Source organism: Ovis aries, chromosome X, assembly GCF_016772045.2.
Source record: "Ovis aries strain OAR_USU_Benz2616 breed Rambouillet chromosome X, ARS-UI_Ramb_v3.0, whole genome shotgun sequence".
NCBI lineage: Eukaryota > Metazoa > Chordata > Mammalia > Artiodactyla > Bovidae > Ovis > Ovis aries.
Window position 1 is genome coordinate 13985365 of NC_056080.1, and position 27162 is coordinate 14012526.

The window sequence follows — 27162 nt, forward strand, 5'->3', positions numbered from 1 at the left end:
AAGGTTTTAAAAGCGGCATTTATTGATTGAAAATAAGTATGTAGATAAGCTCTCAGTAGCATGGACTCCACATTATTTTTTAATGGGTTTGAAGTACATGAAGACTCCTTAAATCTTCCACCATTTATCTTGTGTGTGCTTTTAACCACCACCACATTCAAATGGAGGTGAATTTTCAACATCTTAACTCGAAAATTTTCTGAAAAAATTCTTCCTTTAGCAGCTCTTCATAGTTTGACAGGCTTTTGGAAAAAGATAAAAACACACTACAGTTGTGTACGTTGAACATTTATTATGACTAATTGGCAATGTGGTAAGATAGTGCTCACGTGGCCTCAATATTGGTCACAATCACAACAAAGCTTAATCCAGCCCAGCGATACAAATGAAAAGTGTAAACTGTGAAGACGTTTACATACGTAGAAGTATGTATAAAAGTGACATTGAAACGACTATATCCTTAAAAAATATAGTGCCCACTAATGCCATTTTACTTCATTCAACTCACACTTTCATGAGAGGTGGTGTCTGTTTTTATATTTAGGACTCCCAATAACTAGGCAGTGCCATGGAAGGGAAGGAAGCTGCCCTAAAGTTTACTGCACTTCTAAGTGGAGGGAAGCAATAGGGGAGTAAAATAAACTTGGCTGTAACAAGCACCCCAGAAGGAATATTCATGCTTTAAACAATGACTTATGCAACACTTTGTGAAAAGAGCAACACATTTTCCATAAGATACAGTTATTAAGAATCCCTGGTAAGTCAACATTTTCATTTTATTTGGGAGACATCAAAAACAATCCAACTAAGTGACTAAATGATTATGACCACAAAAAAATTTGTCCGGAGTCAAATGTTGCTTGGCCTTAAAAATAGTATGTTTACTATTATGAAACAGCTTCTCTCTGTTCCTCGTCCCAGGTTTGGAATGCCTATGAAATAATTTTTAGTGTAAAACAGCATCATTCCATTAGTTTTTTGTATGTATTCCCTTTGTTTTAAGGTGTTTATTTTCTAATAAGGGTCTTTGGTATAATTTGAGTTTCAACATAGAGTGAAATTTCCATTCATTTGATATGTGACATGTCAATTCCCTTTATTCGCATATATACTGAAATGCAGTAGTCTTTGGTTTCATAAAACCAGGTTTCTTTCACATGATTTTTTTGCCAAAGAGAATAATAAATGTATATTGCCTGATTGTGTCATACTCATAGATACACATAATCAAAAGTAATAACCTATTCAAGAGAAACGGACCTATAAACTTTAAAATAGCCAGAAAAACTACTTTTTTTTTGCATTCATTCTAATTCATATTTAAGTCCCTTGTTATCACTTGATTAACCAAAGTTCCCTTAAAAAAAAATTGTGTAGGCCTGAATGAAGCAGCTTAGCAGAACAGTAATACTGACAAGACATCATCTTACACCATTAGCTAACATGGACATGAAGGCAGTGACCATCTACAGTGTGTGAAATGCCACAGGAAGTCATCAACAGGGGAGGAGAGTTATGTCAGTCCAATTTCTTCAAGAACACTACGTGGGGTTTCAGCTTCCTGTGGAGGGAAAATGTGAGACTCTGGTAAGCAGATCTGGGGAGGTTTGAGAATGTGAAGACACGGACACGGAAGCGCATGCAAGTTTCAGAGAAGCTGAACACAAGCAGTTCAGCAGTCTGGGCACTTCCATGGAGAGCCAGTGCTTATTTAGCAATTTGTGTCCCAAACACCAGAGACCACAGGAAGATTTTTTTCAGCATGCATTAAATACCTACTGATTACCTACCAATTCTGCTGTGCTCCATTGCTGTAATACAAAAAGCTGTCAAACCCACTGGCATTTAAGGAAATTATTGATAGTGACCTTTCTACAGAAAGGCTTCTCTGATAGCTCAGTTGGTAAAGAATCTGCCTGCAATGCAAGAGACCCCGGTTTGATTCCTGGGTCAGGAAGATCTGCTGGAGAAGGGATAGGCTACCCACTCCAGTATTCTTGGGATTCCTTGGTGGCTCAGCTGGTAAAGAATCCACCTGTAATGTGGGAGACCTAGGTTTGATCCCTGGGTTGGGAAGATCCCCTGGAGAAGGGAAAGGCTGCTGCTGCTGCTGCCAAGTCACTTCAGTCGTGTCCGACTCTGTGCGACCCCATAGTCAGCAGCCCATTAGGCTCCCCCGTCTCTGGGATTCTGCAGGCAAGAACACTGGAGTGGGTTGCCATTTCCTTCTTCAATGCATATAAGTGAAAAGTGAACGTGAAGTCGTTTAGTCATGTCCGACCCTCAGCGACCCCATGGACTGCAGCCTTCCAGGCTCCTCCGTCTATGGGATTTTCCAGGCAAGAGTACTGGAGTGGGGTGCCATTGCCTTCTCTGAGGAAAAGGCTACCCACTCCAGTATTCTGGCCTGGAGAATTCCATGGACTGTGTAGTCCATGGGGTCACAAAGAGTCAGACACGACTGAGCGACTCGCACTTTCTACAGAAAACATAAGTTGTCTTAGTGTAAAAATTCAAAACCTCCCCTAAATAAAGACCAGGGAAACCCCCTGAGTTCTCCCCATTCTTCACATATTTTTATTTTCCTTGCTCTTATTTTTGAGTCACACGTATTTATTCCTGTCTTCAGGAACTTACCTTCCAGACCTCCCCAGAGCAACCGATGGCTTCAGTGGAAGCAACATACAGAAAGAATGCTCTGATACCTGAGACAGAAGTGCCTTTTGTTCTATGTAACAACCAATACTCATCTGTAAATGCCAAAGACTAACCAAAGCAAGCATACTATTAAAAAATTAAAAATTTTCCAAAGTGTCAGTTTTGTACAGCACAAAATAAAAGGACCAACTAGGTCAAATTTCAGGTATTAGTAGCAACAAGTTTGTCATTAAAAGGCATACTAGATTTTAACAGAGGAAAACAATTTTTTGTACCCGAATGACTTACTTTTGCATCCTAATTGTGGTACAGCACAAAACAGGAGAAGAAAAATTAATTAAACCATAAATCCATACATTAGATTTAATTTTATGTAAAGCACTACATGGAATAATCTCAAATTAATTATTTAAACTCTCTGGTCTGTCTCCTTATTTGGAAAACAAGGATCATAGCACTTACCTTCATTTGTAGAGATTAAGAGAAATAAGGCTTAGTGCCTGATTCACAGAAAGTGCTCAAAATATGTTAGCTGATACATGACACAACTGAAATCTAAATAAAGGTATTTAGCCTTTTATAAACCAACTCTATATACAAAGTTCATATAATGACCTTTTAGTATGTTTGTGCATTAAGGAAAAATGGGTAAAAGTCAGCTTTGGTGATAAAAGGCTATTTTTTATGAAGTATTCTTGCCCTCCTTTCCACCTCTGAATTGAACCTCAACCTAACCAGGCTACAGATCTAAATATATATGGAGGATAAGAAAACAAGTTAAACATCGCCATTATAATCTGCCAAATACAGAATGGAGGAAATTCTACCGTATAGGAGACTCAGTTTAACCAAAAAAAAAAAGGCAAGGGAGGGTAAAAATTAAAGATTTACAGAATTATTAAAGATTACTTTAATTATTAAAGTACTTAGGTGGCTCAGAGGGTAAAGCGTCTGCCTGCAATGAGGGAGACCTAGGTTCGATCCCTGTGTCAGGAAGATCCCCTGAAGAAGGAAAAGGCAACCCACTCCAGTACTCTTGGCTGGAAAATCCCATGGACGGGACAAGCCTAGTAGGCTACAGTCCACAGGGTGGCAAAGAGTCGGACACGACTGAGCGACTTCACTTTCACTTTCATTAAAGATTAATAGAGACTTAAAAAGATCAGATACAGTGTGAAACTTGTTTGGAATCTGGCTCTAAGAAACTGATTATAAAAATACAATTTCCAGGCAATTAGGAAAATAACGAATCAAGAATAAGATATTAGGAATTACTGTTAATTTGGGGGACTGTCCTTATCTCTTAGGGATACATACTGAAGTATATAAGATGAAATGATAGGATGTCTAGGGCTTGCTGTAAAATACTCAGGCAAAAAAGGCATGGTAGGGTGGTGATTTATGAAACAACATTGAGTTGTTGATGGTTGTTGGAGATGAGTGATGTGTACATAAGGGTTTCTTATACTGTTCTATTTGTACGGTCTCAGAGTTTTCATGAATCACATATTAAATAAGGGGGGAAATTTAAAAATAATCATTTTCACTTAATGTTAAATAATTTTTAAAATGTCATACAACCTTTAATGTATTACAGGGTGCCTACATTGAATTCTATAGAGTTAAGATTCTTAGCTTATCCATGTAAACATGCCCCCTCATCCTACTCGTTGAAGCTGGTTAGATTTCCCCTTATGTGCTCACTGCTTGCAATCTTATATAGACAGCATTTCTTGAAGAGAACCACATTGCTCCTCAATGCATTTGAAATATCTGTCCTTTCTAAAAGGCCTAATTTCAAAGAATCATTTATATATTTTCTTCCACTGAGACTTATACAAATAGTAAGTTAGTTTTTTAATCAATTGTAATATAAAATTAATTTTCACATGTTCACACTGAAATTGTAGCTCAAAACCATCTAGAAAAAACTATTATGTAAACTAGTCAAATTCATAGAAACAAAGTAGAAAGGTGGTTACCAATGGCTGAGGGGAGGGGAAATGGGGAATAGTTGTTTCTAATGGATACAGTTTCAGTTTTGCAAGATGAAAAACTAGAGATATGTTGTGCAACAATGTGAATATACTGAACCTACTAAACTGTACACTTAAAAATGGTTAAACTAGTAAATTTTGTTACATTTAAACCATCATTTTTAAAAATTACCTGAAAAATTAAAATATGAAATATATTACTTGTCAAAAGGATGGAGAAGAAAAAAGTCATTCACATGAGACAAAGTACATGCAATATTTTTATTTTAGACATGCAAGGAAAGCTATTTCAGAATCTACTAGTTTAAAGCAAGCGGCTGTATACAAATAACAAAAGAAGCAACATCTTGTTACAGCTGGGCATACAGCATCCAAAGCAAACAGGCATGAGACAATGCATATTTATGCAGCATTAAAACCAGATGAATACCATGTTGCAGGGCTGGGGGAGGGAAGGAGGAAAAAAGTGGAAATGAAAGACCAATGTTTCCCAATGTTATCAATGTATAATGCTAATTTATCATTTGATAGCCCATCCAGGTGCTTCAAATGTTATGTAGTACAGCAAGAATGGAAGAATGGAAACAACTGATCTGCACCCCTGTCTAATACACATTTTCACAGGTCTTCTTTCAGTGGTAAACCACTCTGAGCATCTTTTGAACTTGTTTAATGATAGCTTACTTAAGTTGGGCCTTAAACTCTCTAAACAGTAACAATGAATTATTTGGTAATTTCCTCTTTATAATAATATATGTTGCATGTTTTATTAAAACACAATGATCAATATTAAAGGTTTTAATATCTGAAATATAAAACCATATTTAACAAATCATTAAGTATCTAAATGCAGACTTAACTATATAACTAGTAAAATATTACAGTATTTAAACAATATTAGAATCTTAACTATATAAAATAAACCCTATATTAATACTTTGAAAGGATTACTTACTTTTAAACAATAGATATTGCAGAAGAGACTTTTCTGACATAGCTTTCTGATAGTTCTTAGAGGGATTGTTTGATATTGTATAGCACAAATATGAGTCAATAAATGTGGCATTACAAATTTTTTAGAAATCGTTAATGTTTTACCTTAAATATTATATAATAGTATAGATTTTACTTTCTTGTATTATTGCCAAATATACTTTTATGTGATAATTAAAAATGTTTCCTCATGTATACTATAAATACCCTAAATATAGTCCCATCCTGCCAACATTTGAAGATCAAATCATGCTATATTGTGGCACTGCTAATTTTGACCAAGCATTTCAGCTCCATTTTCTTTGGTAAACATTTAATGATTGCTAGGTATTCTCTTACAAGATTAATCACAGATGGTTCACAAATGACGACATGTAGGTGTTTGAAATGAAACATTACTCAAAATGATCATAGATCATATTTTTCAAGAAGAAATTAAACCAGTTGCAAGCAGGAAAAGCTGTATCAAGATCACACACAGAATGAAAATAAAACAGAAAAGAGGATGAGAACAGGAAAATTATTACAAAGGTAACGGTTCTAAAATGTTCTATTATTACACAAGGCAATCAGTCACCAAGCTGAGGATATTTTCTTTCATAAGCATATCAGCTTTCTATTTCCTCTGTGAAATTCTGCATACACGATGAGTGGTCATTTAGTACACAGGGACATTAAAATATTCATGACGTGGCTACAAAAGAAATGCATATATTCTTACACACAGTATACAAACTGACACAGACACAATCAGATTTCTAGAATGTTCAGTGCACAGCAAAGAAAACTTAATTGAAACTTAGAATTTGTTTTTAGAATTTTGGTTCATGGCGGAATACTTAGCTTCTAAACAATGCCCAGGAATTCATATTCATCTTTTATAACTTTAATGTATATAACAATAACCAAAATGATGACCTATGTCCTACAAAATCCAAAAGCACTGTATTTACTAAAAATATACTGAAAAGATTTTTCAGTATAAGTCATCTAGTCAACACTGAGTTAACTCAAAATCCAGTTAGAATAATCCCTCCCGCCAGTGTTCAAGTTCATCAGGATTTTACTACATAAAGCAAAGGAATTTAATCCCTTAATGAAAATCATTACATCCTAGAATGACCATGAACTTTTACAGATTCTAAAGGAAAATCTTTCCCAAGAAAAGAATGGAAAAGTAGTTACCTATTTAGTAGCAATAGAGGTTTTTAATCATTCGCTTAGCTTACCAAAAAAAGAAAATTCCAAAGACTATGCCTTTGTGACTAAGGGTATTACTTTTTAAATAATCCTGAAGACAGATTTTAAAGAATTCACCAAACAGATTTGTTAAATGTCTATGCCTCTAAATGTATCTAAAAGGATGTTTCTCACACATCAACAAGGTAACCTGAAGTGGTTTTAAACTGACCCTAGAGCGCACAGAAGAGATGAATATCTAGGGACTCCAAAACTCCCTGAAACCAGGGGCAAAATTAGATACAGATTTTCCTGAAAAGGCAGCCCATGGACCATCAGACTCTCAAAGCAATTATACCCTGAGCCAAAAGGCTTGTGACTCAAAAAAGTTTAAAATTGCTTGACTGCTTTTAAGATATCCTCAATTTACTATTTATTCAACTTGGCACTTTGAACTGTTAGGCTACAAAGTCAATATAAACTGTTCCAATAAAATATGTAACAGATACCTTATATAATAACCATTAAATACAAAAGTATTTGAAGAAAAAAGCCAGTAAAATTTTAATCCTCAGATAATCCCTAAACAGTTTAAAGATATAATTGCTTTTTTTCTCCCACTGGGAACATTGTGAAATAAAGCAAAAAGCTAAAATAATATCAATAATAAATCGAACCCCCAAATGCTTCATTTTAATGAGGGAATTCTATTTCTGTATCAATGATATTAATAATAGTTTTTTGGTCAATGAACTCTGAACCTATTTCAATATTCTCTGTGTAAAACAATAAATTATAAGCCCCAATGATGAATCATTATCAGAGCAAAATTTCCTATGAAAATATCATCAGTTAAGTAAGTGGGACTATCTCTTAGGATTTAATGTAATTAAACTTTTCACGTAATAAGTAACAAACTTGACAAGACTGTTATTACAAACTGAATTTATATATCCTACTACATTTTGATGCATGTTAGTACTCCAGCACGTATTCTAGTATGCTTTTTCTTACACCCAGTCAAACTCTTGCTGTAAAACATATTCTCTGTTTTCTGGTGCGAGAACAAGAAAAATTTAAGTCTATCAAATAAACTTTCACCTAAATAATACCAATATCTGAGCCTTTATAGCTTTGCATCTTTTTTGTTTTGTTTCTCAATTTTATATTACACCAAGTAAAAACCAACAATTAAAAGAAAAATTCAGTAAGGGAGGAAAAAAAAGAAAACAAAAAGGTAGTTTCCCAAACAGGGTCAAGTACACAGCAGTTCCTCACCAGAGGAGACAACCATGAAAGAAAAGGAACAATTCTATAGGAGCAATTCTCAACTCTGACTGCCTGGGGCATTTCTAACAGACCTTTTACTACCCTTTAGAAAAGAACTGTTGTCCACGGGGTTGCAAAGAGTTGGACACAACTGAGCAACTAAACTAAACCACTACCAGGAAAGAAAAGAGTTGATAAAGCCAAACTATTCTTTATAGCAATGATTCATATTACTGTACTTAAACAAGAAATTAGCATCCAGTTAATTGTGAAGAATACTCTTCAAAGGCAGAAATCCTCACCTGAAAAACATTCTTCAAGAAGAAAAACTCTAAAATCTACAAAAACAAATGTATTCTTTCAACACTTTTAAGTTGCTATAACATGTTTCAAATACTTTCCCATTTTAAACCGACAGAAGCAGAAAAGGTTATGCTATAAATAAATGCCTTAATGACCATTTAACACTTAAGGTTGATTTTTAGTTAAATGATAGATATGCCCATAATTAACAGTTATTTTTTCTCTTATATACAAGGAAAACATTATAGTGGATTAAATATAACCCCAGTATTCTGGGCCTTCACACCACCAGAACATTTTATGAGTCATGGAATAATTATATTAATTAAGAATCGGGGAGGGTGAAAGTCCTCTGCAGAACTAGACCTACTGTCTTCTATGACCTAGCAAACTGAGTTAAATACACTGAAATGTCAGTGATATAGACCATGTGGGAATAAAGACCAAAAGGAAAATAGTGAGAAAAAGAATTTTAATCCAGTGTATTACACAAATAAATATAAACCACAAGTTGCCCTTAGTACACACTGGAGACCTATTTTTGGAATAAAGATTAGATATTTACTATTTTCAATCTGAAATGGGCCTTTAATCTGGGCAAATCACTGACTTCTTCCCCATTAAGTCTGTGCCAAACCTTCAACATTTCAAATTATCTGCCCCTTCTTTCTCCTCAGTCCCAGCAGCTCTCCTCTAGACAGTTTCTCAACTCACCTAACTCATGAGGAAAAAAAAGAAATCTACGGCCCACTAAGCTCATTAAACCCATTAACCTCAAAACAGAGGAGGGAGAAGACTCGTCTTACCCAAACCAATGCTTGTGATTCCATTCCTATTCACCCTCCCTCACCCTCCCAATATACTTTTTCCGTTATTCTATTCCTGTTTTTCATTGCTCTCTGCATTCGCTCTTTTCCTTAGTATACATGCACATTCAACTTTCCTCCATCCTAAGAATAATCTTTTTCTCAATCCAAGGGATTGGGGGCAGGAGGAGAAAGGGACGACAGGATGAGGTGGCTGGATGGCATCACCGACTCGATGGACGTGAGTCTGAGTGAACTCCAGGAGTTGGTGATGGACAGGGAGGCCTGGTGTGCTGCGATTCATGGGGTCGCAAAGAGTCGGACACGACTGAGCGACTGAACTGAACTGTAGTGGGAAGTGTAGGACGACAAACACAGCAGAGAGGAATTAAGTTACACCTGTTCTCAAAGCCACCTATGTTTCTAAAACAAACCCCACTACCTTAAAATTCCCAGATATTCACTATACTAGGCTGATGACTCACAAGTAAAATCATCTAAAGGCTTAAGTCTTGTTGGGACGAGAAGTGCTTAAATAAACTAGTGGTATGGATCCAAAACGGAAAACCTAGTATCCTGATTTTTCTTTCTGGTATGCAAGGCAATCAAAGAGAAAATTACGTACATTTAATAATATATATACATATGCACGCAGGTTCGTGTCGACCCTTTGAGACCCTATGGACTGTGGTCCACTGGGCTCCTTTGCCCATGGGCTTCTCCAGGCAAGAATACTGGAGTGGGGTACCACTTCCTTTTCCAGGGTATTTTTCCAACCCAGGGATTGAACCTGTGTCTCCTGCATTAGCAGGTGGATTCTTTACCACTGAGTCACCAGGGAAGCCCTAAAAAATATATATATATATATATAAATAAGTATAATTTGAAGTTACTGCTACACTCCAGTTTTTCTTAAAGGGGCTTCACTTATTCCATGCACTATAATGTAGTATCCTTAATCCTTCATGTTCTAGAATACAGTGCTAGTTTTTACTGAATACTGTGGCAAAGTCCTTACTCTTACCTCTGGAACCCTATTACTTGATCTAAAGACCAAAGGGCCGCTGAGTGTCCAAACTCATGAAGATCTCTTTTTAGCAATGAGTAAAAAGAGAAAAAAATGAAAGCACTTAATGTGGTATCTTTTAGATGACAGGACTCATGGTGTCTTATTTCACAAGCACTTCTGAAGCACTAGGAAAGTTGAGTGATTTTTTTTTTTACATTACATGTTTTAAAACAGGAGGTGGGGGGGACCTCAAATATCATCAGAGGTAATACTTTTAATGTCCTATTCCTAGATCTTTTCTTACTTGATAAACCTTGAGTATCTTTCCATATCATTACATAGAAATTGACCTCATTTCTTTTATAGCCAGGTAACAGTTTCATATATGGTATACTGTAATTTTCTTAACCTATTTCCCATTGATGGACATCTGATTAGGTTCCAATGGTTTAGTATTATACCCAGCGTGTGTCTTAGTGCATTTGTGTATTTCTGTTGGATAAAATTCCTTCAAGTGTAACTAATGGGGCAAAAAGTGTACACATTTGTTAATAGATATCACTAAACTAATCCTCCAAAATAGAATACAAATTTAAGTGCTCATAAGGAGAAAACAATTCTTTGCCAATCCAAGAAACAAACCAAAAAAATAAAAATAAAGAAGCAGAATAATTAACTTAGTAAATATAACTTTAGACTGTAAAGAAATAGTTTTAAGTACATCTTAGGGTAATTGTATTGTATTTGTCTTGGTCTTCCATTTGGATCATAACTTGAAATGCCCTAAATTTAACCAAGGTTTTCAAAATATAAATGATTTCTTGGAATCACTGAATTTCAAATATTCTCTTTACTAAGTAAATTCTATAAGGCTAATAGGGCATAAAAGAAAAACAATAAAAAAGTATGTATGTACAATATAAGTCTATATTATATATGTAATTTCTGGTCATTTAAACTATTCCTCTCATAAGGAATTATCAAATCCCTAAGGTGGATAGGGAAATTGGCAGCAAGTTCAAGTGTTCTAACTGCCTACAGGGTATGCTCAATTTTGTTTCCAGACAAAAACTAAATAACATGAATAAATGTTAACAGATTTAGTTGTTGAGGAAATTAAATTATACAGTGACATCCCATAAGTTTTGCTGTGGGTTATCTCTGGTTATCAAAAGTTATTTTTGATCAAGTAAAAGTAATTTTGGTGAATCACAGAGGTGAGTTTTATAGCCATTTACATGTTCTTGAGTACATTTATCCCTTTCTTCACAATTTTTAGGGTTTTTTTCCCCTTATACTTTTGACTCATTTTTGGCTAGTCATTTGTAATCTGCATATTATATCGAAAAGATGTAGCAGTCCATAAATATAAATGAAATCTGTAAATGAAATCTTTATATATTACACGGTGTTAAATTAAACCAGGGTTTCTGGACCTCAGCACCATTGACACTTGAGGCAGGATAATTTCTTACTCTGAGAGGGCTGTTCTGGGCATTGTTAGATATTTAATAGCATCTTTGATCTTCACCTACTAGATGCCAGTGGCACCTCATGGCTAGTAGTGGCTAGTAGTAACAATAAAAAATGTGTCCAGCCATTGCCCAGTGTCCCCTGAGGAGGCACAACTGCCCTACTCCCAACTCCAGTTGAGAACCAGAATTAATCTAATTCTCTGGTTGGTGGGTAAGATTATATTCTAGTGTCTTTGCTTGTATTCCTATAGTGGGAATTTTTATTTTAAAAAAGACCACAGAAAAAGCAAAAAAAAAAAAACCACCAATGTCTCAGAGGAGCGTAAAAAAAGAACTCAAACACTGAAATTTTTCAGAAAGTACTTTTTTTTTAAAATCATGTCAACTTACTTTAATTTTAAAAAATAAATACATAAATAAACAAAACCATCACCAACACCTAGGAATATGTTCTTTGCAGGTCCCTGTGCAGGTCTCAATCCTAGGGCTCATGCAATCAACTTAGTAGATCAGGATCAGCATTAAAAAAAAAGAACAGACAACATGAGACTATAAAACAAGAAATACGAGTAAGCATATATAATTTAAGTTTATGTATATGTAACTATTGTGATATAAAAAAGTATGGTATTACTGTGGCTTCTTGTCAAATACTTCGGAAAATCAGATTTACAGTAACTGAATATTTTAAGTTATTCCGACTTTTATTACAAATAGACCAGAGTAGCAAGAGTTGGCTCAAAATGAATTAAAATGAAAGAGTAAGGAGGAAATTCTCAAAATTCTGAAAAGCAAAGGAAAAAGAGCTCGAAAGACATAGAGTGAATGATTACAACCTGAAAACCAGTGACCAAGGGCATTGGCCAAATTGCTTCTTATTAAATGCAAAGTGAAAGGCAAGATTTGTTCCACCTTCTGTTTTCTCTGTATCTATCCTTCTGTGTTTTCCATTTGAAGCATTAATGTAACTAAACCTCACTTATCCAGAATCGGTTCTAGTAGAACCCAATCAAGTTAACATATAAAAAATTAAAATATGCTGGTATAAAGGACTATAGCCTTGTTAATTTTTAACCCAACTGAAAAGAAGGTTTAGGCTTAAAGGTTTTAACATAAACAGTGGTAATTACAAAGGAATTATAGGAGTTTGTCTTATTAAAACCAATCTAAGAGGATTTTTATCAAAATGCTTTTTGCTGTTATATTACTGTATATTACTGTACATATTTGAAAGCATCTGATTTTTAAAACAATGTAAGATATTCTTAATAGAGTTTAACTACCCAATGCCTTAATATTCTTAATTAGCAAGATTTTAATTAAAAAAACTTATTAAGAAGCATGTTATCAAATACTTTGATAAGTATGTACTTACTTAAAATACTTTTAATTTACAAAAGATCCATGTTTAAAGAAATCCCTTTGTCGCCTAAGATTCTTACCTTTCCGTTTTTATGCAGTCCAACAGATTTATTAATTACTACTTCCACAAAGATGTTGTATAGTACTAAGATATATCATGCAGCCCCAGCACTAAAACAAATCAATTTTAGCAGCACTAATTTTCCATAGAGCACCACTTTCTAGATGAGGCAAATTAACAACTGTAAATCCAATAAACCTGTTTATATAGTGGACCACCGTGAAGTAGAAGCAAATTCATGAGTGTAATGCTTGCTTTTGGTACCTCACTTGTTTTTCATTTCTCAGATTACTTTAGTGAGAAACAATACCAACAGCAAACAAAGCTCAAAAGGAAAGCCTCCACAAATTTGAAAATGATGCTGTTAGTATAAAAAAAAAAGGCTGACACATCTCAAAGCGCTGATCAACACCATCATGCATCTACCGCTAAGGGTTAAAGCCCAACGCCCAGTATTTAACTATTTGATCTTCACAGATCAAGCAAGGACTTGAAATCATTTCACGTGCAACAGTTTTTGCATAACACCCCATCTTATCCATGCCACAAAAATGGTAAATTTAGTAGTTACCAATAAATAAGTTGGGGGGTCAAAGGGACTAAAGCCTTAGACTGCTCTTTATCATAAGATATCCTCAGACAAACCTCCCCATTCTTCATTCTGGCTCTATAAAATTAAGGAGCAGAGAAAAACTGGTAAGTGCCTGACTTCACAAAGAATATGCACTCTATTATTTCCTTGGTCATTATATGTAATGTTTATAAAATAAACCCCAACTATACCACTCCCCCATGCCCTCCCTCCAAAAAAAATCTAATCTAGCTTAAAATAGGTATTTGGTGCTAGGGAAAATGTTCAAGTATTGCAAAAAAAAAAAGTCAATTTAGCAATCTCAGCATGTTGCACTTTAATAATTTAAGAATCAAGTTAAGTACTAGTGGCATGTTAAGAAAATATGTTTTAAATTCCAACGGTCAAACATTAAAAATTGGATAATGGACCAATTTTTCTGGGCTTTACCCCCAAATCTAATTAAGGAGTCATACACTGGAATACCAAAAGAAATAAACAGAGTTCAGTCTAGAAATATTAAAACTGAACCCTTCTTTACTAAGTAAGTAAAATAAGAAAGATATCTTTATTTTTTAATCACAATGTCTGATATTTTAGTAATTATGATTCAAATAAACATTCATTTTATGTTCTCATTACTGAGTGTAAAATGCTAATACAAAATCTACTTTATCCACTGATGTCCTACCCTATTTGCCTATGAAATGAAGGACTACCTAGACAAACTACATAACATTTACACAAAGTAAAAGAGACATTTCAAAGAACTATTTCTGAAAATAAAAATTCATAAAGATAGAAATGTATTATTTCACAAAATTAAAAAAGGATTAAAACCAAAATTATTTTGTGATTTGCATGTATCTTTAAGCCAGCAGATATTTTCAATATAGTTCAGTCATCTTTGGTGTTCAGAACAATTGATTCAAGTAAAAGACCTGACACCAGGAAAAAAAAAATCATGATATATGTAAACTAAAATAAATTTGGACTTCTACAAATTTAAGACTGCATTTAGATAAGTGTCTTTACAGCTATATGTACAATTTTGGAAGCAAAATCATTTCATGACATAAACTAAGTGATTATTATACCCTAAATTATAAGACCAAAAAAGCTACTATAGATTTAGACATTCTGATAAACCCAACAAGAGATGACTTGAAAAATACTAATGTATATCTATATATCCGATTAATGAATTCCAACTACTGATAAACTGGACAATATTTCCAGGAGAATAGGGAATTTCTTTACTATATTACTGAGGCAAACAGAACTTGGTATCTAAAACAGAATGTTTAAAATATACATACCAAGAAAATACCTGAATGGGAGTTGGGGCAGACAGAACACAGTGGTTAAGATTTCATACAGTTCTGAAGTCTAGCAGATCTGGGTTTAGAATCCTGGTTTTGCCAACTGCTACCTAGGATCAGTCACTGGAACTTCACTGAGCCTCTACTTCATTGGTTAAAAAGCTCTCAGGACCCTTTCTCAGGAAATCCTGATGATTAGCATAGGATGCCCCACATCTAGGTGCTCAGTAAGGATTAGCTATCATCGAAGTTCTTTTTTATTATCACAGTGTCCAGACAAATCATTTTAGCAGTCTGTGGAATGTTTTTTCTCATCATATTCTATCATCTATTTGGTGAACATAAGATTCAAATACTCTCCCAGAGATGTAAACTTGTATCATGTATCAACATATAAATGACTGTTTTAGGAAACATCTTATCATCCTGGATTTCCTGTGACAATATGTTGTTGGTGAATAATATGAATAAACAAGTTAAACTGTTAAACTGAACAGAATAACCTGAAGCTTAACTGCCTTATACAGACTTTAGCTTGGTTTCATAAAGGCCTTAACATCATTGTAAATTCAGAATGGACCAGCCACTTTCTGTCTCCTTAAGACTTGCTTGCATGGGGAAATTAAGAAAAATGGTTCACTTGGTCCATTGAATAGAAAATGTCCTTAGTAGTTATCAATTCGGTTTATGTACCAAGAAAACAAATGTAAAGGTAGTCACAGAAGAGAAATAGGGCCTTGTCTCTTCTAAAGACAAGGAACTATAACCAACAGTAGTAAACTTTTTTTTTAAACTAGGTGAAGATGGGGTAAGGAGAATTTTGCATGGAACTATGGACATCCCATGCTTCTCTCTCCATTCCTACTTTTCCCACTTAGAGATATAAAATACAACTTCAAAAAAGGAGCCTTCTTATTAAAATACTTTTATAGGGGAGACACACACACACATTCACAAACATGTACATGTAATAACTTTCTGATCCTCTAGTACATTATTCAATACAGGCTATAAAGTAAATTCAGCATATTTGTCATATTGTAAAGTATATAGCGATTTCCCAGTAAAGTTTAAAAAACAACCCAAACACAAGAAGGTATCAATGCACTAAACATTATTCTCCAGAAAAAACATATTAAAAATAAAAGCTTAACTTCAACAACTATAGAAATGTTTTAAGGCAAATGTAGTTAATTAGGAAATGATAAACAAACTAAAGGAAATACCAGGATCTGATACAACAGAATATAGTTCCATAATAATAAAATATAAAAGTGATCAAATAAAGGAACAAATATGAAAAATTTCCAAGTTATGACCCTTGTTTTGACCTAATTTTCAGAAAAGTCTGGTCAGCAAACAGCAAAATAAGGAGGTGCTAACTTTAACCCAATTTTATAACAGTAGAATAGGAGTGTGTAGTCAGCACACCTGACACTTAAAGAAAAAAAACTCCCAAAGACAAGTATGCAATCAATTAATAAAAAACTATAGTAAACCATACACACACAGAAAAGGGGCTGTGTTCATTTCACTAGTGAGCAGCAGATGGTATTAGGGCTGTCAACAAAATACTTCATTCTGCAGGCACCTTAACCCCTGTTTTGGTAACTCAGTATCATTAAATGTAAAAAATCACTGTCTAATGTTTAATTTATGTATGTTATAGATGTTGTCATCCCAACTTCAAACAATCCCCACAACTGACCTAAATCAGTGACTGATGCAGAGGGATTACTGAGAGATCCTGAATGAGAAGCCCGAATGAGGCCAACAGTTAATAAATTATAATGAAGAAAAAAGATTTACTCTGATTTAAAACCTCCTTCAATAATAATATAAAAGATTCTTACTGTAATGAAAACAAGTAACATTTTTTAATATTGACTAATTCCTCCTCTTGCTACAAATTTTCTATTTGATTAAACTTCAATTATGACTAAAGCATAATTCAACTAGGTACCTGAATTAATGTATCATTAAGTTTTTCAGGAAAGGTAGCCTTATCTATGAATTTTTAGCTTCAGAAATTGAAGGTACAGAAGCATCAAATATACATTTAACCAAAGACAACTGGAAATTAGAAAGTGAAGGGGGTTTTATCAGTGGTTCTTGTGATATCAAGGCAAGACAAGAATGTAGCTGTTTGACAAAATGTGGGTTTGTATTCAAGAAAAGCAAAGAGAAGTAGAAATACTTTTCAGTTAGTTTTGCTAACAAGAAACTAGAGGACTCTACAAAAAATATAATAAAACACTATCATTTGCTTGGCTACATTTGCACTTAATGGACATGGGATGAAAATATGAACCAACTTGGAATGAAAATGCCATAATCTCACAGTCAACTCCTCATTGCAGACACTAATGAAATAAGGGGTTATCTTAAGTAATTCAGAACAACAGACACAGAGTTCTCAAATTACTCCTACTTTTCCCATCTTAAAGTAGTCTGTCCCTCTAAATGTTTGGACTTTGGTGTTTTGGGGTCCAAAAATGGGCCATCTCCAGACCATCTCCAAAGTAAACAATACATCCACAGATAACTGAGTTGACGTGACTGACAAATATGCCAATCAATAAACTGCACATGGACACTACATGCCAAGCATGCTTCAGAGTAATTTCTGAAACTGTAAGAATGAGGGAAGATGACTGAGACTTCCCTAGCAAGAGCAAAACATGCCAGTGTCTAGTTAAGAGAACTCTGAGTAGCTTACCTCCTGCAGTAGATCAGCCTGCTCAATTGCTTTAAGGACATTCTTCTTGGATGTCTCCTGAACTTCTCCTCCCAAAAGAAACTCATCCAAAATAAAATAAGCCTTCTCAAAATTGAAAATGATATCAAGTTCACACACCTGAAAAGCAAAAATAAATAAATAAAACCTGAAGAAAGCAGAAGATATTTATCTACTATCAGGTAGTCAATAAAATCTGACCAGAGTGAATTAATCTAATTATATCTAAAAATGGCAATCCTGCTAACTAAGCATCATTGATTTAGTCAGCTTAACTTCAAGTCTCAAGTACTTGAAACACACAATGCCTTCAAGCTAAGAAAGACCAGGTTCTGCAAGCTCCTAACTTGGGCAACTTAATAATGATTTTCTACTCATAAAGACTGCTCTTTTGAAATATTTACATATTTCTGGGTAATATGATTACAAGTGCTAACCAAATCTAAATTCTATACTAAGCACTTCCAGTATATTAATCTTTACAGCTGGACTCCTTTCTATTTCACTATTTTAAACTTCATTCTCACCAGCATAATTAAATGAGTAGGTCTGTGGGGTCAAGCAATTCTGGCAGTTAACTGACTAGGCAATTCTGACATTCAATGACAAGAAATAGAGTCATTCCTTCCCTCTCTTGAGGTTACTGTCAAATAGAATTCTGAAGACAAATAATAAACTTGTTACAGAAAAGGTTAAAAAATATATATTATGGCATTCAATTTCCTAAAACAAAATACTACTCACACTGCCAAAATACTTGTCAAGTAATTCCACGTAACGATGAATTATTTCCAGGGTAATTAGTTCGTTGTCCTGGTCCTCAATAGCACAGCAAAAATACAGACTGGCATATCTGTAACAAAAAACAGATGCAGAAAAACATTTACCCTATAATCATGTATTTTCTAAAATATACTTTCATATCCTATCGTGAAAGACCTTGTGCCTATACAATTTATTTCCTCTTTACAACAGCAAATTGTTTTTCTCCTAGACTATAAAATAATAAATGTACAAAAAAGAAATTCTGAAAAGTACAGGAAAGCAAAAAAAAAAATCACACACTATCTAGAAAGAGTTATTTATTTGCTCTTCCTTCATTCAGGCTCCTTTTGTAGGAATATTCTAAAACATAGTTGACATACGTTGTTCTGAATTTTACTTAAAACAAAATGCACTGTGTGACTATTTCAAACCACAAGTAAACAGGGAAGAAAATAAACTTTCCAACTGAAGGATTTATTGAAGATACTGTCAACATGAAGTCAATGTTCTGGACTGTTTTACTAAAACGTAATATACACACAGAGAAGACCTCAAGTCATAAATGTACAGCTTGATGAGTTTTCACTGTGAACGTACCTGTGGTACCAGCACTTGGACCACAAAACAGAATTATTACTGAACCTCTGAAGCCCCTCTTCTAACCTCTCCAGGTCACAGCCTCCTATCCCCAAAGGTAACTACCATCTTGACTCCTAACAGCATAGAATTATTTTTAAAGGAGGTATATAGGATTGTGGAAAATAAGCCTTGAGGGAAAAAAAACAAGTTGCAAGTATCACAGAAGTTGCAGAAAGAGAACAGGGAAAACTAAGACATGTCCTCAAATTTTCTAAGTTTTCCTTGTTGAAGTTCAGGCTATTTACCCTTGAAGAAGGTATAAGGTTGGAAAACTCATATTCTCCAAATAAGAATTCTAGTACATGGGACTAGGTTATACTTGACCCAAGGAAGCCAAAACTTATTAACACAAAACCTTGAGGCACAACAAAGGATGACCTAACCAAGTCCTTTGAGGAGGATTAAAAGTATTTTCAAATGGTTTAAATGTGTTTGAAGCTTTTGAAAAGGAACAAAATGAAAAACTAAGACATTCCAAATAAGTCTCAGGTGCCGTTATAATTTCCACTGAGGAGCATTTAAGCAATTTTTAGGAAAAACAATGGGTAATCACTGCTCATAGCATTAATGTAAAATAATACACAAACACACACACATACAACCTCAGTTTTGAAATCCAATGAATTTCTGCTCTTCAGTCTGAGAATAACTAGCATTTTCATAACACTATTAATTTCAATATTACCAAAAAACATTTCCTCTTATTTGAGCTTTTCAACAGTAAACACCATCATCCTTGATTACAGAAGAAAACAGAGGCCCAAAAGTACAAGGCCTGCCAAGTGGTTGAACTGGGACAAGAAATCTGATCTTGAGACCTTAACTCCAGGCCTTTTTCCACCTACCATAGTGACTCCCTTGTCATACACGTACACTAGTTGCCATGTCCATTCTATCTGATTTCTACATTCACGATGTTATTTTAAATGGTTGGTCTCCTGCAGTCTTTGAGAAGGCATTCAAGCACATTCATTTATTATCATAAAGGGCACAACATGCACCACCTCCAACTTTACTAACAAAGCGCTCCCTCTCCCAGCACTATTCTGTTTATTGCTTTAAAGGCAATGAGATATTCCAACCCAACCTTCCATCCTCCTTAACCCATGCTGCTCAAATAGAGTTGTAAATCTGGAAAACTGATACAAATGACACATAAGATTCTCTGAATTAATAAAACTAAAGATTAAAGGGAAAGATATTAAAAATGGTAAATAAAAAACTGACACGACTAGCTGATATGAACACAGTGCTAAATAAATTCTACTAGAAAGAATTTACTAATAGGCAATGTTGGGTAAAATTCCTTTTACTTTTAATTTCAAGATTTCTCCAATGCTACTGTTAAGCAATCTAATGCTTACATCACTCTTGCTCCTTAAACACAGAACTGCCTTTTACTTATAAATAAATAGCATTTAAACAGTAGTCAAAGGTCCTAGATTGTATGAATCATTCAGAAATATTATTTTAATATCAAATTAAATGAATTCTTCACTGTAGGTGAACATCTAGTTATTAGGCCATAAGAAGGCACCTCGTTCCAAAAAGTTTAAGGAAGAAACAGAAGCATAATAACAGGTAACATTCATTGAATCCTCACTGTGACTAAGGCACTATATGTTACCTAAGGCCTTGGCATAATTTACCATTTTAATCCTCACAAAAAAACTTTCAGAGAGATACCATTATTATTTGCATTTATAGGAGATTTGGGCTTAACTGAGTAACCTTCTCAGGAACAGTAATCTGACTCCAGAGCCCAAGTTTTATATTAAAAACTACAGTCCAAAACTGTATTAAATAAAGTAATCCTGCAACTGGTAAAAATTAAAACATATTCAAAGCAATATTTCACATGCTCTGAGGGAAAGAAAAATTGTTATACTGATTTAGTAAAAGATTACCAAGAGAACCTGAAGAGTATTCCTTATTTTTAGAACCAAGTGATTTAAAAAAAAAAATTCAATAATGAATTCATTTTGTTCTCTCAGTGCCTATTTGTAAGTCTAAATCTGAAGTAAAATTAATAGACTAGTAAGAAAGAAGGTATGTTTGGTTATTTTTAGCAGAGTAGATTAAGGCTTACTCTAATTACTGGCACTCAGAGAACATCTGAAAGTGCCTATTCTTATATTCATAACACATGACTTCTCCCCAGTCAGCTAAATATCAGCTGACTATGGATGAACGTAACCAAACTGTTCTCAATATTCTACTGGTATGTCATTAAAAATTCTTTTGTTAGTGAAGAAAATCAATACAGTACTCTTAAACAAATTCTGAAGCTCGTAATTGGTAGGTGTATATTTTTTAAAGACTTTAATCCTGTAACATGCTGCACAAAATAGGAATCAAAAAAGCATAGTGTTTTCTGTCTTCGCAGGATCTTCAAGAGTATTTATTTTAGAGATGAGGAAACAAAGGCAAAATGACCTGTTCAAAGTCACAAAACTAATGGCACAAAGGAATTGAACTTAAGTCCCCAGATTTTCAGTCTATTTTTTCAGCTTACTCCACTCTCTCACCTCTCCCTCCCCAAGAGGGGCAACTGTAAGAAAGGCTCAGGAATAAAGAATGTGGATGAGGCAACTTGAAAAAGGCAAACAGAAAGATCACTTGGTGATATGAACAGCAAAAAATGCTAGTTCAGAATTTCTCAGGAGCTAAGTGGTAATTCTTTTACTTAAAAGGTCTTCTCTTCCAGCTGGACTAGGGAAATAATCACCTGTTCATATCTACCAAAAAAATGTCCTTAAGGTGCTAGGAAAGTTTCTAGTATAAAATGGGATCTAACTTTTGTATGTGAATTTCATCTTAGCAAAGCTGGTATTTTTAAATGCATCTTTATTTATAGGAATTTGATGTAAATATCAGAGTCAGGTGAGACTACATTTTATAGGTTTTTACAACAGAAAAAGCAGTATCCCAACATGGATGGGCTGAATGCTATGCACAGTACCAACTAGTGCTTCTTTCCTCTTGATGGACAGGCCATCTCCTTCAGCTCCAAGAATCTTGATTCCCGGGACTGATTCCCTTGCTAGTATTTTCCTCCTCCACATGGGGGACTCCTTTCCCCATCTAGAAATAAGCTTAAGTTTCTCATGCCATTTTTTAACCCTGTCTCCCCACTCCTGTCTATGGGTGGTTATCACCTCTTCTGTCCTTCATAGCAAAGCTTCCCCCGCCCCCCCCACCCCCCCCCAACAGTCTACACCTGCTGTTTTATTGTCTCTACCTCTTCACACTTTGTCCTATTTTTTCAAGAGTTCTGTCTCTACTATTTCACTGAAAAGGACATTTTGTGAAATGCTCACTGTAAAATCTAATAGATTCTTCACTTTAGTTGACCTTCATGCAACATTTGGCACTGGTGACCTTAGTTTTGAACTCTCTCCCCTCTCCTAAGGTGACTGACCCTATAACTTACCCTCTGTCTGCCGCTTAAATGCTGGTGATTAACACTTTACGCCTCATTTCCCCCCAGACGTCCATGCCTATGCCCACCCTGAGAAACCTAGGCATCTCCAAATCGAAGTCACACAGGCTCCTCAAAGTCAACTTTCTACCTCACCATTTACCTCATCAGCTGAACCAGAAGTGCGGAATCACCCCAGTCCTCCCCCTCTTTCACTGCCCTGCCTGCTTCTAGCAATGACCAAGTCTTACCAAACTTACCTCAGCAACAACTCTTCCACCTGCTGAGCCCATAGCAGAAATCTTCCTTCAGGACCACCATAACCTAATAGATCCCTCAGGTGCCAGTCTCAGCCCTCCCCCTACCCATTTTCCAACTACAGGATCCTTAAAGAAATGCAAATTTTCTTCTCATCCCAGCTTAAAACCCTTGCCTCCAGGTTTAAGATTTGAGTTCTGGCCCCTATGGCAGTCATGAGCAACTGACCTTGGACAAGTCACTTCTCCCAAATTCTCATTTTTTTAAAATAAAACTCAGTTTTGACCAACAGTAGTGGTTTTCAAACTCAGGAGCCCTACACAGAGGGTGGAAGCCAAGTGAGTAGAGATACAGTCACACAAGCACCTCCACTTCCACTTGTTTCATTTAAGGTTTCATCTCTGGGACAAAAAGTTTCTTTAAAAAAAAAAAAAAAACAAAACACTTGACTAGATTACTCTAAAACATCTTCCACCTCTAAAATGGTATTTTTATGAGTTTTCTCAACAAATACTACAGCAAACACTGGATACAAAATCACCCAAAGATGACTAAATTCATTCGATTGTAAAGAGGAGTCTATGGTATTTTAAAAATTGTTAGAGTCATCCATGGTATTTTAAAAATTCTACATGTTCTATAATCTTCATGTCTTTCTTTGCCATCTTGCCCACAACCCCATCCATAGTAGAGTGGAATAAATGAAAATTGAGATAACACCCAGACTTCTCTTTGACCCTCCTTGCAATCCATAGTTAGTTCTCTGCACAGCCCCCACAGAAGAGAATTTTTATATGCATGAACATTCTTATCTTAAATTCAGAAAGTTAACTGTAAGGGAACAGAAATAGTGAAGAAACAAAGTGATTATATTTCTTTTAACCCTATTAGAACAATCTTGAGAAGTTTAAGGTATCAAAAAGGTTTCAGCTATTAATAAAGACGTATAACATCATTTAAAAGCTTAGTGTTCAAAGCCAATCTATGAGTCATTTTGCAACATCAAAATTTTTAAAATCTGTTCTGGGCAAAATTATCTATCTACCAGATCTAATCACACCACCACCACAGCAACAAGTGTACTTCAAACTAATAAGCAGTAACGAACAAGTCGTGTATATATCCGATTTTTAAACATCTATGACTAAAACAGTGTACATATCCAAGGAGTTTATACATGAATAAGAGATTCTGAAAGTCAGATTAAAAGGCATATCGAATACCAGTCATTACGGATTTGCGGGGAGAAAGGAGGGGGAGGTAAATGCTTATCTAAATTCAGAAAATTACTCACACAATTTAAAATACTGACTTTATTTTCCCCTGCAAAGAAATGAATTCTTTCAGTTTTCCTAAAAAGATGATTAAGCATGAAGTATCATTTATGCCTTTAGTTACATAATTTCGTTTAAAAAGAGTCCCATGATTTTATCATTTCACCAAAACAGTAGTTATCTTAAAAGTACAAAGCTTTACCTTAAGACTATTTCATTTATATCTTTAGTAATCTTTATTTATAAATGTAATCTCTTGAAAGTCTGCAATTTCCACATTATAAATGATCTAATAACTGATTCTATTTCATCCTTCTAATAAATAAAAATTATACCTTTTGTAAACAATCTTCAGATCTCGCCATTCAAGAAAGCTGCACATTTTAGGTTTCCGTGCTAAAACGGTTTGAACAAGTTCTCTTGTGATCTTTTTCTTCTCTTTGTCTGATAATGGGACATACCATTTCTGCAGTCGAAGCTTTCCCTGACGACTAAAAAGCAACATAAACTGCATCTGTTAAGATAAACAGAACCAAGATTACAGGCAATACTTTGATTCAATAAAGTTAAGATTAAGATGACACGTGGCAAAGAGAAGCTTTGAGGGACAGGGCGTTTAGCCAACAAATGATGAGTAGCCATCAATATTTCTATGCTAGTTAAAATAGCAGGAAATTCTTGTAGAAAGATCTTTCCACCAGATGCAAATCCTCCCACCTCACCCTGTTCCATTTAAGTTTGGAGGAGAGGGGGAGGACAAAAACAGGTGAGGTGAAAATTCTGATGAAAAAGAAAGATAATTCTTGCAATTTAAGAAACTATTGTGTATGTGTGCTATAGGAATGTATATGGATCAAAAGAGAACTGTTGACATCAACTGGTTTAGATGCATTTGAAATAAACAGACCTACTATTTTCCACCCTACACAGAATAAGCTGTTCTAGAGCCAAACTGAATTACTTGTAGACAGACTGCTATAACTTGAAATGCTGTCTTCAGTTTATGTTTACATATTTTAAGCAAAACAAAAGAACTAAAATATAAACCAAAAAAATCCCATAAACACATTTTTCTTAATAAAAGCCTGATTAAAAAAATTCGCATCTCATTTTAAAAATTCCAACATAAATATACACACAATAAAGTGAGTTAATATAGTTTTACGGAAGAGAATATAAACCTTTAAAAAGCCAAACTAAGAGCTACACACATTCAGACATTACACGAAATACTTCATTTAAAACGATTTAAAAACATAGCATCTACAGATGGAGTGGATGCTGAATTCTAGTGTATTTCACACAAACTATTTTGTATACATTTATTTAGAATCTGCAAATGATGATTAGTCTACATGTTTTAATTTTTAAGGAAACCTTCTTGTAATTCAGTCTCCCCAACTGCAAACAGAAAGCATTGTTTCTACAAAGGTAATTTAAAGGTAGAAATTAGATATTTTCTTTTCTTTTAATTATTCTAAGTTTCAGTACTAGTTTCTGCAAGTAGGATTCAGCCTGACTCTTGGTATTAACCACACCATACTGAATTTGAACATGGGGTGGGGGAATTTACACCATCCATCTGAATAAAATGGGCGCTAAATTTCACCAAGAAATCATTGCCGCTTTTTGTAATAATCCAAACGGGCATCAATAAGGTATTTAGAAATTTACGATGCGACAATTTAACTTAAATAAAGTTGAAACTGGCTGTTAACATCACACTTAAAACGCATCACTGGCACGAAATAAACGAACAACACTGGTGATGTCAAAGTGCCTCATACAGAAGTCCTGTTAAGACAGCGACATTAGAAAGGGACAGCAAGTAACGCATCAACTGGACAATGTTTCACGCAAACCCGTTAGCAGAACTTGGAAAAGAACAGACCCGTATTCCAGGATCTTGGAGACCAGGAGGACTGGGGGTTTGCTTTTGAAACTCTAGGACTCAAGGGAGTCTATAGCAAGGTCCTCCATCTCTCCCCACCATCACTTTATATGACGAATAAATAATTTATGCTCTTTAAAATAAATTATATGTTAACATAGGATGATGCCTGGTCGCAAGGCACAAGTATTCCTTCCCTCTAGTTAAAAACCAACGCTCCGATTTTGCTTCAAATCACAAGGCGCCTCAATTCCTGGAGATTGGTATTAAAAACAATGGGCTCGGCCGCGGAGCGGGCTCGGGGCCAGGGGCCGTTGCCTGCCCGCCGCCCCACGGGGCCGCACTCCATCACTGACCGATCGAGCCCGGGCGAGGTGACAAGCAAGGAGCGGGGAAGACAATGGCAACCGCCGCCGCGCAGGGGGCGCCAAGAGTCCTCCGTCTCCGCCGCCCCCGGCCGCCGACCCCGCCCGCAAATGCCCCGCAAAACTTGAGGCGATTCCCAAACCACAGGTGCCGCGGACCCGCTGCAGCGTCCGAAACTGGCCCCCGCAGCCCGGGACGCGGCGCCGAGTGGAGAGGGGCGCGGAAGCAAAGAGAAGTGAGTTTCGGGGCGCGGTGCCCCAGTAGCGGGCCGGGCGGGCGGGCGCGGGGTGGGGTCGTCCAGGCGCTCGTTGGGCGGCGGGGGGCTCGCCCGACCCTCCCTCCCCACTCCCCGACCCCGGTGTCCCCGCTCGCCTCCCGGGACTTACGGCGGCCGCGGGCCGCGACTGCGGCGGGGCTCGGCCGGCGGCGGCGGCGGCGGCAGCGTCGGCGGCGGCGACTAAGGGGAAGCCCCTGTCGCTGAGCTGAGGAAGAGAAGCCGTTTTGCTGTGGGGAGGGGACCCGGTTCGCGGAGGGAAGGCTTAGGCTGAGAGGGGAGGGCGAGCCGACAGACCCCGCCCCGGGGGCCGGACGAGGGAGGAGCCGGGGCTGCGGCGAGCAGAGGGGCGGGCTGGGCGGTGCGCTGGCTGCAGCTCGGCTGTTGCCAACGGCTCCGAAGGCAGCTCAGGTGACCGCGAAGTCCGAGGAATCTGATTGGCCGCGTCTCTACCGAGAGGGAGGTCCGGACCGGAAGCCAGGCCACGTGACCCGGAAGCGGCTGTTGCCAGGGCTGGCGCGCCTGCGCTCTC

At 36.1% G+C, this 27162-nt stretch overlaps 1 protein-coding gene across 5 annotated transcripts; it reads right to left on the bottom strand.

Moving 5' to 3' along the window:
- AP1S2 (adaptor related protein complex 1 subunit sigma 2) lies at positions 1-26864 on the bottom strand. 5 transcript variants are annotated; one of them, XR_001436851.3, is made up of 6 exons: positions 26743-26864; positions 24435-24613; positions 18487-18595; positions 17725-17862; positions 13684-13779; positions 1-1561 (listed from the first exon to the last, which is right to left on the bottom strand). XR_001436851.3 is itself a non-coding variant. In XM_015104804.3 (5 exons), exons 2-5 carry the CDS (start codon positions 24611-24613, stop codon positions 1514-1516), a joined length of 474 nt encoding a protein of 157 aa, XP_014960290.1. In that variant the 5' UTR covers positions 26743-26864; the 3' UTR covers positions 1-1513. The 5 variants fall into 5 exon arrangements, 3 of the variants coding, with proteins under 3 accessions (XP_014960290.1, XP_014960291.1, XP_014960292.1); XR_001436853.4 differs by lacking the exon at positions 1-1561 and adding an exon at positions 12038-12189; XM_015104804.3 differs by lacking the exon at positions 13684-13779.
- Positions 26865-27162: the final 298 nt, after the last annotated feature.

Coding starts and splice junctions, on each gene's coding strand:
- AP1S2 (XM_015104804.3), bottom strand. CDS start 24,613: ATGCAGTTTATGTTGCTTTTTAGTCGTCAGGGAAAGCTTCGACTGCAG. Junction 18,596..24,434: donor CTGAAGATTGTTTACAAAAG/GTATAATTTTTA, acceptor TTTTTGTTACAG/ATATGCCAGTCTGTATTTTT. Junction 1,562..17,724: donor AGGCTGATCTACTGCAGGAG/GTAAGCTACTCA, acceptor TTCCCTCCACAG/GAAGCTGAAACCCCACGTAG.